Source organism: Pristis pectinata, chromosome 23 (genome assembly GCF_009764475.1).
Source record: "Pristis pectinata isolate sPriPec2 chromosome 23, sPriPec2.1.pri, whole genome shotgun sequence".
In the NCBI taxonomy this organism is placed as follows: Eukaryota; Metazoa; Chordata; class Chondrichthyes; order Rhinopristiformes; family Pristidae; genus Pristis; species Pristis pectinata.
The window spans coordinates 16,078,502-16,097,548 of record NC_067427.1 but is presented as its reverse complement, the minus strand read 5'-3'; the positions used below and the strand labels follow the sequence as shown (position 1 = coordinate 16,097,548).

Genomic DNA, 19,047 nt, shown 5'->3' with positions numbered 1-19,047 from the left:
ACCGCCTCTTGAAGATGTCCTCGATGGTGGAGAGGAGTGATGGAGCTGGCTGAGTCTACGGCCCTCTGCAGCCTCTTGCAATCCTGTGCATTGGAGCCTCCGTCCCAGGCTGTGATGGAACCAGTCAGGATGCTCTCCATTGTGCATCCATAGAAATCTGCAAGAGCCTTTAGTGACATACCAAATCTCCCCAAACTCCTAACAAGGTAGAGCTGCAGGCATGCCTGCTTCATGATTGCATTAATGTGTTGGGTCCAGGATAGATCCTTTGAGATGTTGATGCCCAGGAACTTGAAGCTGCTCATCCTTTCCACCGTTGACCCCTCAATGAGGACTGGTGTGTGTTCTCCTGACTTCCCCTTCCTGAAGTCCACAATCAATTCCTTGATCTTGTTGATGTTGAGTGCGAGGTTGTTGTTGCGACACCACTCAACCAGCTGATCATCTCACTCCTGTACACCTCCTTGTCGCCATCTGAGATTCCACCAACAACAGTGGTGTCATTGGCGAATTTATGGATGGCGTTTGAGCTGTGCTTAGCCAGGCAGTCATGCGTGTAGAGAGAAATATTGAAAGGCAGATGGATACAATGATTGACAAGCAAAGAGACGAAGAAACGTCCAATTGCGTAATGATGCTATTTGGACACAGGCTGTTAGATCCATATGTAAAAATTGGCAAATACTGGTGTACCTTTTGATACTACTAAACAAAACACAAGTGCAACTAACCTTTCTGCCAGGTATTCCCCTTATCCCAGGTTTCCCTGGTTTTCCTTCAGGTCCCTAGATAAAAATAACAACATAGATTAAAAGTCAATACAAACAATTTGTATAGCAATCACGTACTAAGCTGCTGGTACAAAAACAGAAAGGGCTGGAAAATAGACAGCATGTCAGACAACAGCTTGAAGGAGGAGAACACAGTTGACAATATATGTTGATGACTTTTCAATTAACTGGTGTTACGCTAATCTGTGAAACCAGTTCTCAATAACTGTTTGCTGTCTGTATTAAAAGAAGAGTGATTCTTCTGGTTAGGACTGAATTCTACCACTTTCCTCACTTCTCTACTTCTCTTCTATCCACCACTCCCTGGACTAAAGATGTCCCATTATTGTATGAAATTTTATCCAACACTAGGGTCAAGAACTGGTGAAAGCCAACTCAGCTGAACTCAGTGGGTTGAAAAATAAAATGTAACCAAGGAACCTAAACTCGAGCTACCCACTCTTAAATGAAGTATACTTTATAAAGTTCTAGATTGAGTTTGGATTAAGGATAAACACATGACTTCGCTATGCATGTATCTAAAACTTCAATATTGCAGACCCTAGAACGCTTTTGCCATCCTGAGGTCTGATGAAATCCAAATATAATGCCTAAACAGACAACTTTCAATTTCAGGGAAATTTTACAGTAACTTTATAACTTGCTTAATGAAATAAACAGAGGTATTTTTGTATCAAATCTCATTCAGTTATAAATCAATTAAGTAGTTTCAAATCTGTGCACAATAGCATTACCAGGTTAAGTAGTAGCTTCTGTTCAGATATCAGTATTGGAGTAGACAGTTGTACATATTTCACATGTCAATTGAGGCTATTATATAGTGTGGAGACCCAAGGAGGATAAAAATTATTCTTGTCTATAACTTTAGCAAAAGTATGGAATCAACAAGAAATTATTATTGGAGTGATTTTATCCTTCAAGTTTTTTCAAGGTTTCTTCTGTGTTACTAGTCTATTTTACCCCAAATTTTTCATTATTTCAGTCATTTATTTCCTTATTTTTCTCTTCAGTGGGCTTTACATGGAATCCAATGAGACAAATTTCACTGCCAATGATTCAGCATGATCTTTTTTTAAAGTTTTTTTTTGTTCCATACTTTGTAATTGTACATTCCCAAAAGGCCACATCTAGCTTGTTAGAACACTGAAAAGCTGAAGGAAATTTTCTATAAAGCGCTTTCAGCAAAATGAATATTTCCTTGCCCTGGAGAGGGAACCAGACTAATGGTGATGACAGCCCTGCAATATGAACTTCAGCATTGTTGTAACAGCTACCAGCTAATTATCTGAAGGGTTTTACACATACAAAGTTTATTTAACTGCTCTAGGCAAGTTCTTAAAGCCCTCTTAAGAAACACCCACCAACTGTGACAACATTCATAAGGGTTGGGATGAGGGTGGGAGAGAGATGGGAATAACTTGCAGTTTATAAATGAACTCACAGACTGACTTCCCACAACCTGAATACTTGGAGTAATTTTCAGACATGACATTGGGGCCAGGAGCAGACAATTTTTTTTACAGGTCTGAATAGTCCCAGGATAGAGTAAATAGAATTTAGGTCTGCACTGCAAATCTCCTCTGTGTGCAATTAATATTTCATATTTCTGTGGAATTTCAGAAATGAAAATAGCATGAAACAGAAGTAATTCAACCTATATAATATTGTTTCAAAACGTAACAAAACTAAATGTCTCACAATATATGACATGTAGAATTTAACTGTCAATGGATTCTAGTTATGAACAGAAGTCCAATTTAAGCATGTCTTTGTAGTGACTCACCATCTGAGCACGCGAACCGGCTTGGCGGTCGGGTCGCGCGTCGTCGGAGCGTTGAGGCCCAAGATGGCATTGGGCCTTCGTCTTCCCTGAGCGACGGGGAGAACCCGCACGCGGGAAAATTTTGATGACGTGGCGCATACGTCATTTCCATTTTCGGTGGGTGGGAACTGTTCCTCTTAAAAGGCCCACGCAAGGTGGGAAAAAAAATCAGTTTTTGTTCTGCAGCCCACCGACTAGTGTCTTGCTTTCACATCGCGGTAGCAGCCGCTACATTGGTGACCCCGATGGTCCAAACGGATTTTGGACCCGCACAATGGACGACAATGCAGCAGCCAATGCAGTGGCACTCAAGCTGCCCACCTTCTGGACGCTTCGGCCCACCGTCTGGTTCGACCAGGCTGAAGCACAATTCCAACTACGGCAGATCACCTCCGACTCCACAAAGTACTACCATGTGGTCAGCTCTCTGGACTAGGAGACAGCCGCCCAGGTTGGAGACTTCATCCAGTCTCCTCCGGAGGAGGGTAAGTACCCGGCTTTCAAAGACCTTCTTATTCAGACCTTTGGCCTCTCCCATCGTGAGCGCGCCGCCCGCCTGCTTCATCTCGACGGCCTGGGGGCAGATCCCCATCAGCCTTAATGAACGAGATGCTGGCCTTGGCTGAGGGACACAAGCCTTGCCTAATGTTCGAACAGGCCTTCCTCGAACAACTACCCGATGACATTCACCTGCTGTTGGCCGACGCAGATTTTAGCAACCCACGTGAGGTAGCTGCCGGGGCAGATGTCCTGTGGAAGGCCAAATGCGAGAGCGGGTCGTTTGTCGGCCAAATCGCCAGGTCGTGAGCCCAATGCCTACCTAAACCAGTCCCAGCAACCGAGCGACCACACCCCAGAAACACAGACGATGACACTGGTGACCAGCTGTGTTTCTACCATCAGAGGTGGGGCGCGGAGGGCCGTTGACGTCGCCCACCCTGCAAGTTTCAGGGAAACGCCAGGGCCAGCCGCCGCTGATGGCTACGGCGGCTGGCTGCCAACACAGGCTCCTATTTGTTCGGGACAAACAGCCCGGGTGTCATTTCCTTGTCGATACTGGAGTAGAGGTCAGTATTTTGCCCCCGACTGGCTGCGACACTCGTAACAGGCAACAAGGTCCTGTACTCAATGCCGCAAACGGCACAACGATACGGACTTTTAGTACCCATACAGTTCAATTACAATTCGGTGACAGCCATTTTACCTGGAACTTTACCCTTGCCACCGTCACCCGGCCACTCCTGGGAGCCGATTTTCTTGGGGCCCACAGCCTGTTAGTCGACCTGAGAGGGAAGTGGCTAGTGCACTCCAGAACTTTCCAAACCTACCCCCTGGGAGAAGCTAGACTACCAGCCCCGCACCTGGACTCTGTTTCCCTGTCTGGTAATGAGTTCACCAAGCTCCTAGCTGAGTTCCCATCAGTTTTGGCACCTCAGTTTACAAATTCGATGCCCAAACACAGGGTGCAGCACCACATCATTACCACAGGGCCACCCCTTCATGCCCGAGCACGACGACTACCTTCAGACAAGCTCCACCTGGTAAAGGAAGAGTTCCACCGCATGGAGGAGCTAGGGATGGTTTGCAGGTCAGACAGCCCCTGGGCCTCCCCCCTGCACATGGTCCCCAAAGCCACCGGCGGGTGGAGGCCCTGCGGCGACTACCGCAGACTGAATGACGCCACCACCCCGGACCGCTACCCCATCCCTCACATCCAGGACTTCGTGGCGAACCTACACGGGGCCCACATCTTCTCCAAGGTGGACGTCGTCCGGGGACACCACCAAATCCCGGTCCACCCTGACGACGTCCCCAAAACTGTGCTTATCACTCCATTTAGCCTCTTCAAATTCCTTTGAATGCCATTTGGCCTTAAGAACGCTGCGCAGACTTTCCAGTGGCTGATGGACGTGGTAGGCCGAGACCTGGACTTCGTGTTCATTTATTTAGATGACATACTAATCGCCAGCCGTGACCGTGCAGAACACCCTTCCCACCTCCGCCAACTGTACTCCCGTCTCCGTGATTTCGGCCTCACTATCAACTCGGCCAAGTGCCAATTCGGACTTGACTCTATCGATTTCCTCGGCCACAGAATCACCAGCGAAGGAGCAACACCCCTACCCGCCAAGGTAGATGCTATCCGCCATTTTGCCTGTCCCAACACGGTCAAAGGCCTTCAGGAATTCCTGGGGATGGTCAACTTTTACCATCGGTTCATCCCTGCAGCAGCCCGTATCAGGCGCCCTTTGTTCTCGCTGATGTCTGGCAAGGGCAAGGACATCTCCTGGAACGACGAGGCTGCAGCTGCCTTCGTTAAGGCCAAGGACAACCTGGCAGACGCCGCTATGCTGGTACACCCTAGGACAAACGTCCCAACCACCCTCAGGGGGGACACATCCAACACCGCGGTTGGTGGAGTACTGGAACAACTTATCGAAGGCCGTTGGCAACCCTTGGCATTTTTCAGCGGGCACCTTAGACCACCTGAACTGAAATACAGCGCTTTTGATTGGGAACTTCTAGCGCTGTACCTGGCGGTCCGGCATTTCTGGTACTTTTTAGAAAACAGGCCTTTCACCGCTTTCACTGACCATAAGCCTTTGTCCTTCGCCTTCTCTAAGGTCTCTGATCCCTGGTCAGCTCGTCAGCAGCGACATTTGTCCTACATTTCCGAATTCACAACGGATATCCAACATGTCTCCGGAAAGGACAATGTCGTTGCTGACGCACTTTCCAGACCCACCATCCACAGCCTGTCCCTGGGTATGGACTACACGGCCCTGGCTGACGCACAGCAAGCCGACGACGAGCTGCCCAGCTACAGAACCACAATCTCGGGCCTGCAGCTCCAAGATTTCTTAGTCAGTCCAGGTCAGCGGACCCTCCTTTGCGACATCGCCACAGGTCAACCCCGCCCTATAGTTCCTACAGCCTGGCAGAAACGCGTTTTCGACTCGGTACACGGGTTGGCGCACCCGTCCATCAGATCAACTGTCCGACTGGTCGCCAGCAAGTTCGTCTGGTACGGCCTGCGCAAACAGGTCAGTGAGTGGGCCAGGTCCCCACTGCCAGACATCAAAAATCCAACGACACACTAAGGTCCCGCTGCAGCAGTTCAAGCCTACCACATCCACGTCGACCTCGTTGGTCCTCTGCCAGTTTCAAGAGGAGCCCAGTACCTCCCTACCATTGTGGACTGGTTCATGAGGTGGCCAGAGGCAACCCCTCTATCCAACATCATGACTGATTCCTGCGCCTGGGCGCTGCTCACAACTTGGATCTCATGTTTTGGTGTTCCAGCCCACATCACTTCAGACAGGGGCACCCAGTTTACCTCCAGCCTCTGGTCTGCATTAACGAACATGCTAGGGACACAGCTGCACACCACCAGCCTACCACCCTCAATCAAACGGGTTGGTGGAACGTTTCCACCGCCATCTAAAATCAGCCCTGATGGCCCGCCTGAAGGGTCCTAACTGGGTCGACGAACTGCCTTGGGTCCTGCTTGGCATACACAAGCCCCCAAGGAAGACATCCACGCTTCGTCAGCTGAACTCATGTATGGGGCGCCCCTGGTCGTCCCAGGGGATTTCATACCCTCCCTTCGGGGCCAAGAGGAACAACCCACGGCAGTCCTGGAAAGACTGCGCGAGAGGCTCGGCAGCTTGGCACTGATTCCCACTTCGCAGCATGGTCAAGCCCCATCCTGTGAGCCCAAGGAACTACGAGACCCTAAGAAGTTTGTTTTCGTTCGCAGGGGCACACCCCGGGCACCATTGCAATGACCATACGAGGGGCCATTCCGGGTCATCAGGAATAATGGTTCCACCTTTATTTTGGACATTGGGGGCAAGGAAGAGGTCTTCACGATGGACCACCTCAAACCGGCCCATTTAGATCTACAACAACCGGTCGAGGTGCCAACACTGCAACACAGAGGCCGACCTCCTAAGCAACGGCTAGCACAGCCCACGAACCTTGGGGACCGTATCCCCAGTTCTGGGGGGGGGGGGGGAGCGGTTGTGTAGTGACTCACTGTCCGAGCAAGTGAACCAGCTTGACGGTCGGGTCCTGCGTCATCGGAGCGGTGAGGCCCAAGATGGCGTTGGGTCTTCGTCTTCCCCGAGCGACGGGGAGAACCCGCTCGCGGGAAAAGTTTGATGACGTAGCGCATATGTCATTTCCGTTTTTGGTGGGCGGGAACTGTGCCTCTTAAAAGGCCCGCGCAAGGCGGGAAAAAAAATCAGTTTTTGTTCTGCAGCTCACCGACTAGTGCCTTGCTTTCACATCGCGGTAGCAGCCGCTACATCTTATACATATATCTCTACTTGTATCTTATAATGCCATGGAAAGAGGCCATTCCGCTCAGAGCCATGCCAGTTCCCAGGGGAGCAATTCCATTTGAACTATTCCCCCATTCCTTATTTCCATGCAGCCCTGCAACTCATTCTCCTTCACACATACCTATCAATTCCCTTTTGATTCTTTTTGCCATTAACCTACTCTAACGGGTAATTTACAGGAGCCAATTAACCTACCAGTTCATCATTGGGATGTGGGAGAAAACTGGAACTTTCAGAGGAAATTGATGTGGTCACAAAAAGAATGTGCAAGCGCTGCACATATGGCACCTGAGGTCAGGATTAAACCCAGGTCCCCAGAGTTGTGAGGCAGCAGCACTAAATGCTTCACCACCGTGCCACCACAAAGCTATGCCACTTTCAAAAAGAATTCTGGGGGTTGGCAAATGTGTTCAGTTAATTCCCAAACTACAGTTGCACTGATAGCTGAGCCAGATTTGAAAAGATTTAAATGTAATCTGGGAATGTAAATGCTTACTGGCAGCAGCTTGTAAAAATGCTTTCTAGTTTTAAAAATATCCCTCTGTTTTGCAATCACACATAAGACTTCAATAAAATTTAAATGAACTAAATGAGTGGTTTAGGAAAAGATGACATCACTTTTATTTTATTGGTTATTCAGGAAACTATCAGTAAACAGATAATCTGACAAAAGACAGCTTGACAAATAGCCTAATAATTAGCCCTGCTACAGTTTAACAAAATGTTCTTATAATATGAATTTATTGAACATTATGATATGTCCATTCCAATTTCACAGATGTCTTTGTGTTATGAACCTGCAACAAGGGAAGTTTGATGCTGAATGGTCTACCCTTCCTACTTCAACATAATCTGCATCAATGCTTCATGACAAAAAGGCACATGTAGCAAGGGGAGGAGAATTTGCAAGATTTCCCCATCTGGTGGCCAGCTGAACTTCAATAAACTCATCACTGGAAGAAACTAAATATAATGTCAATTGAGGCTGGAATTTGTCTTTGGTCTCTGAAAAGTCGAAGCAAAGTTTTAAACATTAGACTTTAGGTGAGCAGAAATCTTTTTATTTCCAATGTTTCCTCAAGGTCAGTCACATCAACGTATTTATTTTGAAGACTATAAAGATTTGACAATCAGAGAAATGCAATAAAAATAGGGTTATTGCACTGGGGGATTTAAATTTCCCAAATATTAACTGAAAGTGCCTTAGAATTAAAGGTTCAGAGGGGGCAGAATTTTTGAGGTGTGTCCAAGAGAGCTTTTTGATGCAGTATGTAGATAGACCAATGAGGGACGGAGCATTACTGGACCTTATCTTGGGGAATGTAGCTGGTCAAGTGGAGGGAGTGCCAGTAAGGGAACATTTTGGAGATAATGAATATAACTCTGTATATTTTAAAGAGGTTATGGAAAAGGATAGGGATGGACCAGCAATTAAGGTCATATTCTGATTTTATCAACCATATTCAATCTGATTAAATTTCTTTTGAGGGGGTAACAAAGTGTATTGACGAGGGCAGTGCTGTAGGTGTGTTTTTACATGGACTTCAGTAAGGACTTTGACAAGTTCCCACATGGAAGACTGGTCCAAAATGTGAGCTCATGCATTTTGGGAATCCTGATGAGTCTAGGACATACACCATGAATGGTTGGGTCTTAGAGAGTATTGAGGGAACAGAGGGATCTTGGTGTACAAGTCCATAGATCTTTGAAGGTGACAATGCAGATAGACAACATGGTTAGGAAAGCATAGGGGAATAATGGCCTTCATTAGTCAGGGAACAGAATACAGAAGTAGGAAGGTTATTGTCCAACTTTGTAAAACCTTGGTCTGACCTCAACTAGAGTGCTGCATGCAATTCTGGTCATCAAGGTATAGAAAGGATGCAATAGTGCTGGTGAGTGTGCAGAGGAGATTCACAGGATGTTGTCTGGGATGACGAAAGACTAGAGAAGCTAGGTCTTTTCTACTTGGAGCAGAGGAGATTTAGGGGGAATATGATTGAGGCATGTAAAACTATGAGGAGTATAAATAGGTAGACAGCAAGAAACCTATTCCCATATCAGAGGTAGATAAAACCGGAGGACATGCGGTGGGGGGGGGGGGGGGTGGGGTGAAGAGATTCAGCAGGGATACGAGGGGAACTTCTTCACCCAGAAAGTGGTAAGTATGTGGAATGCACTGCCTAATAGAATGGTCTTAGCTGGGTCAGTGACAGCATTAAAGAAGTTTTGAGATGGACACTTGAATTGCTTAGGTATAGAGGGCTATGGACCAAGTGCTGGTGATGGGGTTAATACGGAATGGTGCCCACTGGTCGATGTGGACAAGCTGGGGCAAATGGCTTGTTTCCATGCTGTATGATTCTATGATCAGGTAAACTGTTAAAGCTCTTCCAAATTCTTTTGCTGACAAGTGTTTGACTCATTAATGGTTCATTCAATATGTTCATGGCTGATCTACGCCACGGCTGAACTTCGTCTTTGTAACACATCTCCACAGCCCTCAATTCTTCAGTCCACTTTTCTGTATAATTTAGTTCCCTTTATTGAACTGTTTTGGGATGTTGCGTTAACTTCAAGGCTTTATACAAGAATAAGCTTCTGTCCTAAAATAATTTAGAACCATGAGATGTTTCGTCAGGTGGACCTGCAGCAAAACAATCCATGGAATGTCAAATAGACCAAATAGTCAATGTAGCTTTTAATACTCCACATCAAGTCTCCTTTTCCATCTAATTATTTTGACTTCTTTATCCATACAGTATTCTTTCCTGTGTCTAGTTTCCTTCTGAATGTTTCTTAGCCATTTATCCCAATTCCTTCCTGTGGTAACAAGTTCAATATTCTAAACACTTTAAAAAAAAATGTAGAAATCATATACTGGCCAGAGATGTCAGAGTCCCCAGATGCTTGTGACAAAATTTTGCAGTGCGGACTCAGCTGGCAATGACTTTGCTGAATATGAATTTAATGCCTGGAATGATGCCTCCTGGTTAGTCCAATTTCATTTTTATTCTGTTCTAATACAGTTTGCTAGACTATTTCAGAGGGTAGTTAAGAATTGCTGTGGATCTAGAGTGACACATAGACCAGACTGGAAAAAGGTGGGAGGTTTTCTTCCTAAAGGTTATTATAGAACCTGATGGGTTTTTATGCCAACCTGGTAGTTTCATGGTCACCATTACTGAGAATAGATTTTTCTTTTAGATTCCGAGTTAGGGGATTTGAACCCGTTTCACTGGATGGTTGGTCAAGGTCTCTGGCTGGAGGACAGGTTAGGCGGCAGAGGGGTAGATTAGACCCCAAGCTCAAGCTGCTTTCACTGAGCCTAAAGGAGGTCCTCCAGTAACCCAACAAAATACACCAATATTTTCATTTGGACTGCCAACTGACACTGGGTAGAGCATCATATAATACTTTCTGCCCCTTACTGTCCTAAAATAGTTAATAAGGAATCCAGAAACCTCACTGGATCCCAATTTGCACTTTAAAAAAGCCTACTATCTGACTTGGATGAATGTACCACTTGAATGGGCAACCACTATGAAGATGGGAATGGAAAGTTTTTTTGCCCCTGCACTTAAGACTTGACATAGGATTCACCAAAATAAATGACCAACCAGCTCCCTGACACCCCATCCCTTCCTCAAACCTGCTTCATCCTGAACACTTGCCAAAAATTCATTCATTTTTGGCACATTAAATCATAGTTGTGTACTGCACTTATGCCAATTGATCTAAGTGCATTAGATTGTTGGTTTTAGGTTGTGATCCTAGTGAAAAAACACATGCATTTTTTGGGAATGTTTCTGCATAGGGGAAGTAATGTGAGTCCTGGTACCTCCTGATTTTAACACAGCTACTGCCACTGAGCAACCAGGTGGGGCTAGAGCCCTTAAGGAGATCCTCGCCATGCTGACAGACTACTGCAGTGACTAATTTAATGGCCACCCTGCTGAGAAACAGGAAAGGGGAGGAAGCAGGTCAGAGGCTCGAAATCCTGCAGACAGTAACTCACCTCTCAACTCCCCAAAGCCTGCCCACCATCTACAAGGCTTACGTCAGGAGTGTGATGGAATATTCTCCGCTTGCCTGGATGAATACAGCTTCAACAACACTCAAGAAGCTTAACACCATGAAGGACATAGCAGCCCATCCACAATTATTCATTCACTCCACCACTGATGGACCACAGCAGTTTGTACCATGTACAGGATGCACTGCAGCAGCTCACTGAGACTGTGAAGGTGAGCAACTTCAAGTGGAAAAACTCTGGAGGCTATTGATATAAAACAGTCATCAAGAAATCAAATAATCCATTCAGGAAAAACTTTGGTCAGTAAGAGTGATGAGAATGAAGAATTGCTCTCATGTGATGAACAAATGGAATCAAACAGATACATTTAAGGGAAGGCAGATAAGCAAATGAGGAGAAGTTAACAAAGGTCTTAGATTAGGAATGAGGCTGCAGTGGCACATCTATGTTGGGACTGTCCAGTGGGAAGCATGGAATTTATATCTGATACAATTTTATGTAAAATTAAATTCCCGTTCTATAAAGGCAAAGATTCTTATGCATTTCATTGATTGAATTACTATGGCCTTCCTCAAGCTGAGGGGAATGACTTTGGGGAGATGAAACACTATTTATCTCACTGACTAGAATTATCATCAAACAATTCTAAACCAATTCTAGTATAGTCCTGCACTAACCCAAATATTTGCCTCACTCCTATTCTGTAAACATAATAATTTCCTGTTTCCAAAACCAGATATACTTTGGCTTCTTTGAATGAGTAGTATGCTGATTTTGTTTGAACTGCAATTTCATGAGAAGCTGTTCTGTGCTGTGAACGTTCTATTTTCAGGAACAGGGCTGAGGCTGTGGACCCTTACAAGATGAAGGAAACTTTTATCTCCTCAGTTTGGCTGAATTCATCCTTGGGGTGAAAGGCCAACATCCAAACCACAGAAGCATACAGTCTCTATGTATTTTAAAGATTTACTGCAGAGTACCACCAGGAAACTTGAGACTTGAATTCAGCAGAAGCTAGCTAAAACCTTACACAGTGAAAAGTGTTAAAAATCTGTAAGGCATTTGGCTATTGCAATCACAGAAACAATGAATTTTCTGAGATTACTTTTGAGACATGTAATCTGAACAAGTAGTGGAGGCTGACTAGACAGCAAGAATTTAGTTATATAATGAAAGTTTAACAGTTTGGTCAAGAGGGCCAATTACCACCCGTACACAGAGGAGGTAAAATTTAAACCTAGTTTTGAAGCACCTGAACCTGTTTATCTAACTTGTATAAAATGTACAGTAGAATACACCATCCATGAACGTAGAACAGACATGCACCCATGCCTCTGGAATAAGAACATCAGAAACAGAAGCACACAAGAACATAAAAACACAAAAACACATGAAAATACAAGCGGGAGTAGGCACCAGGCCCCTCCAGCCTGCCCTGCTGTTCATGGCTGATTTTTGCTGGCCTCCACTCCTCTGCCAGTTCCCCATAACCCTCAATTCCTCAGTCTTTCAAATATTTATCTCCACCTTAAAGCAGGAGGAGCCATATGGCCCTCCATGCCTGCTCTGTCATTCAATTTATGGTTGATCTACCACCTTGGTGCCACTTCCCTGCACTAACCTTACATCCCTTCATTCCATTATCTAAAAATCTATTGATCCCAGTCTTGAATATACTGACCGACTGAGCCTCCACCATTTTCTTAGGTAGAGAATTCCAAAGACTCACTACCCTCTGGGTGAAGAAATTTCTTTTTCATCTCTGTGCTGAATGGTCAACCAGACCTCTACATGATCTTCCAGTTTTGGTCTCAGCAACTGGAGCAGAATGTAATACTCTTGATGTATCTGCTTGTTAACCTTCATTGATTTGTATACAAAGATACCCAGATCCTTCTGAATACCACGATCTTTCAATCTTTCACTGCTGATAAAATACTCCATGTATTTTTCCACAAAATTCTTTGACCTCCTTTTTTCTCCACATTATATTGCATCTGCCATATTCTTGCCCATTCATGTAACCTGCTAGTTCCCTCCTGAAGCCTCTCTGCACCCTCCTCATGCCCACACTGCTACCTAACTTTGTAATATCAGCAAACTTGGATATATTGTTTTTGATCCCCTCATCTAAATCATTGATATAAATTGTAAACAGTTGGGCCACCACATTCAGTAATCACAGCCTCCAGACCAGGAAAAAAAACGGTTATTCATACTCCCTGTTTTCTGTCCGTTAACCAATCTTCAAACCATATCAGTAAATTATTCCCAAAACAATAAGCTCTGATTTTATTTAATCTTGAGTGACACCTCACTAAAGGCTTTCTGAAAGTTCAAATGCCCCACATAAATTGGTTTGTACTTATCCAGTCTGGTAATTATGATTTTAAAATACACTAACATATTTGTCAAACATGATTTCCCTTTCATAAATCCATGTTGACTCTACCCAATGTTATTATATTCTTCTAAATGCTATTGCAACTTTCTTAGAAGTAGTATTTTAGTATTTTCCTGACTGCTGATGTTAGGTTAACTGCTCAATAGGTCCCTGTTTTTTTCTCTCCCTTTTTTAAATAATGGGATTGCATTTGCTGTCCTCTGATCTCTGGAATTTTGGAAAATAACAACCAGTGCATTTCCTTTGCCATCGCCTTAAAAATGATCAGATCCAGGTCATCAGGTCCTGGGGACTTATCACCTTTCAGACCTATTAATTTCTTCATATCAAGTTTTAACTAATGCTAATTTTTTTGAGCTCATTCACTAGAGTTAACTTCTCAGTCTACCACAGCCAACTGTAGTCTGCCTTATTCAGATTTAGTACTCTGACTTCAGACTGTAAGTTACAATAATGTCTTGTGCAGTCTCCAGACATTAGAGTAGAATGGGTGCACATGTTGTGGTATGAGGCTCTGATTATTAAAGAGACCTGGAAGAGCCACTAGGAGATTTCCTACTCTTCACCATCTACAGGGAGGAGAGACTGCCAAATCCTGGAGTGATTTATGCAAACTCAGGCCAACATGAACTTGCATTAAGAACTAACTCATTCCAGATTTCACTGGCCTGGATCCCAACTTCTGAAAATTAATGGGAACAGTTAATCTTATGGTCCATCATGACTGAACAAACTCTATAGCAAAAGCCCCCAAAAAGGGGAATTTAAATGAAACTTCTCAGTAGTAGTCCATTTAACCCATTCTTGTCCTTTCAGTCAAATCTCGATGGACTTTTATTAGTTTCATTTACTCAAAAGCAATGCATGCAGAAGGCTCTCAAACTGTAGTCATAGTTAAGTATGATGTTTGTCAGCTTTTTCCATTGCATTAAGAATCAGCCAAGGCATTTTCAACAACAGGCAATGCAGACTGTGATAAATGTAATAAAAACATGAAACACTCAGCAGATCAACTACCATTTGTGGAGAAACAGCATTAACGTTTCAGGTTGACGAACTTTCATCAGAACTGGAAAAAACTACATATAGTTTCCATAAATCACTCCACGATTTGGCAATCTTTTCTCCCTGTGGATGGTAAAGAGTAGGAAATCTCCCTATGGCTCATCCAGGTCACTTTAATTAACAGATTTTTATACCACAACATAAGCAAAGTGAGTGCATGCCTTTTATTATATACATGTAAGATGTATTCCATTCTTTGCTTTATGGTGCTGACAGCAAATGGTACCACTTGGAAGAGGGAGAATGTGCTGGAGCTTCAAAACTAGATTTAAGAAGTAAGGAAAGAGGAGAGGCAAGGACAAAAGGGAAGGTTTATGGAAAAGTAACTACTACCACCCTGTTTTGTTTTTTACCACCTCCTTTTGCCACTTCATTCCTCCCTGTACCCTTTTTGTGTTTCTGTACTCACTTAAATCTATTAATGTTTTTACATTTACTAGTTCTTATTCACCTGAGGTGGTAACTTTGTTTCTCTGAACACTGATGCTGATTTACCAGAACACTTCCAGCATTTTATCCACATTATGATGCTTTTGATTTAACTATCATATGGCTAATCAGGGATTTTATTCCTAACTGTAACAACAGTATTAAAATATAAACCACTCATTAAACACTGCAGCATTCTGAGGACCCTTCCAATTCTGAGAAATCCAAAAACACCTCCAATTATATGCTCTGTGTTCTCTCCAGTAATGCACATCATTTCAGTGATGCTCTTTGGTCAGTGGGAGGTAATCACTTGTGTATAAAGGAGAAAATTTAATGATATGAGCTGCGATGAAGTTTTGAAAAGTGAGTTTAGGAATTTAAAAAATCAATTTTTTATAGGAATAAAATTGATTCAGATATTAATTATAAAGTTATAATGCATGCATTGTTTAGGTTTTACTATTTTTTTGGTAAATTAGAATGCTGCTCCTGGCCACATCCACGTGATGGGGTTGAGGATACAGTTCAGGTGCCGATTACACAGAAATGCTGAAAGATATATCCAAAAGCAATTCTGCCGAAGAAATAAAATGAAGCATTTCTGACTATTTTGGGAATGTGTTCAATGGATGTCTATATACCTGCATTTAAACCATTTGTTTGTCTCCTAAGTAGTTGGTATTTTTAGAATTTTCAGAAATATTTTTAGAAATTATTTCGGCTCCAGAACCCATTGGCTTGGCTCAGTTTCCATGTCCGTCTGGCACTTGTTTCCTCACCATTCTGACTGTACAACACTATAAAATGTCAGATTCAAATAACCTCCAGATGTTGGGCACCTGGTTCTTAAATTTGCTGCTGAACAACTTCCTAAATCTCCAAACATTATACAGAATTGTCATTTGGGATGAAATACCCTTTGTTTGTAGTTTATTGCAACATTTAAAATTAATCTCCAAAAAATATGTAATCTCTTTTGAATGTCATTCTTTCCAACAAAGACTTCATAGTGTTCCTGAACAATTTCACATGACACCTCAAAGCAGTTATAAACCACAGATAAGGATGTCAGCAAGCCACTGCTCCCCCATTTAACTCCTTTGAGAATATTAATTAAGAGTTTAGGAAACAGTGTAAGAAGAGCTTGGCATGGTGCACTGCCATAAAAGAAAGCATCAGGAGTGTTATTCAGCATGAACAAGTAGAAACAATATTCATTAAAAGATCAAACCTTGCCATACATTGGTAGAGTGAAAATAAACCAGACTAAAGTTTAGTTAACGACAATCGGCACCCTCCTATTGCAAAGATGTTATGGTACTATTAAACAAGTAAACCAGCACACTTTTTCTACCTTTATTGTCCAAAGTGCAATATGGTTTACTGTGCTATAATTCTTATTTTAACAGGTAACATAATTGTCATTCTATTTACATTATAGAGAATTGGTTCCTTGACAGATGACTCAGACTCTAAAAGAGAAAATAATCTCCTTGAAAACCAATTTCCATATCCCGAGGTGGGCAGACAGCGCTGCTGGAATCAACTGCCCACTTCCCAAATGGAATAAAGAAGATACCGCTATTTCTCACCATATTTATGAGACAGATGTTTCAAGAAAATAAAATACACATTTCCTGAATTTTATCGATAGTGTAACAGAATTATCAAAGCATTCCTGTGCAGCATGTGATTTAACATGAAATAATTCAATGACTGAATTAGCTGCTTGATTCTCTGATTGAAAGAGCTGATATGATAATGCAATGAAATTTCTACTTCTTCAACCGTAACATGAGTAATGATGCAGTTATCTGTGTCCTGAACAGTGAAAAATACACAGTCTGCTGTTTACTTCTCAGACTAGATAAGACACCACAATGAAACACTCAGAATTTAAGATTATCAGGCAATAGATGACAGCAGGAGTCATGCAGACTTAAGCATAGATGGGCAACTTCGTGCTATTAGTGAAAACCCTCCTAAGTCATTCATGGAATGTTCTCACCCTTAAATCTACCTTATGAATAGAAATGACACAATATATTGCTTGATTCCATAAGAAGATATCAGATCACTTTCCTTGCAAGTTTTCTGTTCTTGATAAAGTGGAAACAGAAAGTTTCACTTGTGATCTATGCACATTGTAAAACTGAACATAGTTAATGATTCAGACAATGACCTTTTATCTACTAGTTTTTTTTTGTCAATGCTATTTCCCTCTCTACAGATGCTGCCTGGTCCGGTGAGTATTTCCATATTGTCTGTTTCTATATTATTAAATGCAATATTACTACATTTTGATTACATTATAATCCTATCTTCACAATTGCACTTTGTACCAGGAGTGGAATTACTTAAAATTAATGGTAATTTGTGCATACATCACATATTAAGGCGGCAATGGATCTTGATCAGCAAATAATTATTATTTTAAATGTTCCCATGTAGCAATATTCCTATGATGCAAGATACCTCAATGTTAACGCCTGCTAATTGTTATCTCCAGTCATTTCACATTCTGTGGAAATCATTAGAAATGGTTCTTACTTGTACTCCCATTATTCCTGGTACTCCTGGTGGTCCTTCTTTTCCTTTCAATCCTTCTGGCCCCTTCTCTCCTTTATCCCCTTCTACCCCTGGGTCTCCTTTGTCACCCTGTTGGGAAATAAAACAAGGTACTCAGCAGGATGTGGCTTATTTAATCAGAGTAAGACCAGCAAGATATGTGGCCTTCTAAATCGGGTTCCATCAGTAGCATGGCATCACAGCATTCAGAAAATATTATACATTTATTTGAAAGCACATGAAACCACCATTAATTATTTAGAAGTACAGAGATACATTGAAATAACCAAAAATAAATGAAAAACTTACCTTAAATTTTGAAGGTTAGCAACCCCATTCAAATGAAAGTGGTATCAAAAATGGTATATTACATATACCAGCCACGGCAGACTAAAGCTAAGGGGTGGTTCTCATGGACTCACTGGCTAGCTATCAGCATGTTCTGGCCCAATGTTGTAAAGCAATAATACAAAAATTGGGCAGTCAGAGGCTTAGCAGTAAAGAAAGTTGAAGGAGCATGCACCATGCTGAGGCATTTGAGGAGTGCAAGGAGCAGGGAAGTTGGAGATAGATATGGACATTTAGAAACAGAGGCAAGGATCAGAATAGAAGAAAGTTTTGAGTGGTGATTAGTGGTTTTGAAAAGGAGCTTGAGGTTGACATTTATTTTTGAGATTTTTCAAATAGATTGGGAGAAACCGTGCTACTTAAACCACACCAGTCAAATGTACATATACTCTTTAAAATCTTTAAAACTTTATTTATACTACTCACTAACAGGCCCTTCCAGCCCAATCACAGAATCATAGAACAGTACAGCACAGCACAATACAGGCCCTTTGGCCTACAATGTTGTGCTGACCCTTAAACCTCACCTAAGACTATCTAAACTCTTCCTCCCACATATCCCTCTATTTTAAATTCCTCCATATGCGTATCTAGCAATCTCTTGAATTTGACCAATGTACCTGCCTCCACCACCACCCCAGGCAGCGCATTCCATGCCCCAACCAGTCTCTGGGTTAAAAACCTTCCTCTGATATCTCGCTTGAACTTCCCACCTATTACTTTAAAGCCATGCCCTCTTGTATTGAGCATTGGTACCCTGGGAAAGAGGTGCTGGCTGTCCACTCTATCTATTCCTCTTAATATTCTGTACACCTCTATCATGTCTCCTCTCATCCTCCTTCTCTCCAAAGAGTCAAGCCCTAGCTCCCTTAGTCTCTCCTCAAAATGCATACTCTCTAAACCAGGCAGCATCCTGGTAAATCTCTTCTGCACCCTTTCCACATTCTTCCTATAATGAGGTGACCAGAACTGGACACTAAGTATGGTCAAACCAGAGGTTTGTAGAGCTGCATCATTACCTCGCGGCTCTTAAACTCGATCCCACGACTTATGAATGCTAACATCCCATAAGCTTTCTTAACTACCCTCTCCACCTGTGAGGCAACTTTCAGGGATCTGTGGATATGGACCCCCAGATCCCTCTGTTCCTCCACACTACCCCAAATCCTGCCATTACCTTTGTACTCCGCCTTGGAGTTTGTCCTTCCAAAGTGTACCACCTCACACTTCTCCGG

At 43.0% G+C, this 19,047-nt stretch overlaps 1 protein-coding gene across 1 annotated transcript in view; it reads right to left on the bottom strand.

The window, feature by feature from the left end:
* The window catches only part of col27a1b (collagen, type XXVII, alpha 1b), a 425,030-nt gene that overhangs the window by 69,440 nt on the left and 336,543 nt on the right, over positions 1-19,047 (bottom strand). Inside the window, exons 38-39 of the mRNA XM_052036787.1 lie at positions 17,447-17,554; positions 732-785 (exon numbers count right to left, since the gene is read on the bottom strand). Of these exons, the coding sequence (XP_051892747.1) occupies positions 732-785; positions 17,447-17,554 (162 nt within the window). The remainder of the gene's footprint in view (positions 1-731; positions 786-17,446; positions 17,555-19,047) is intronic.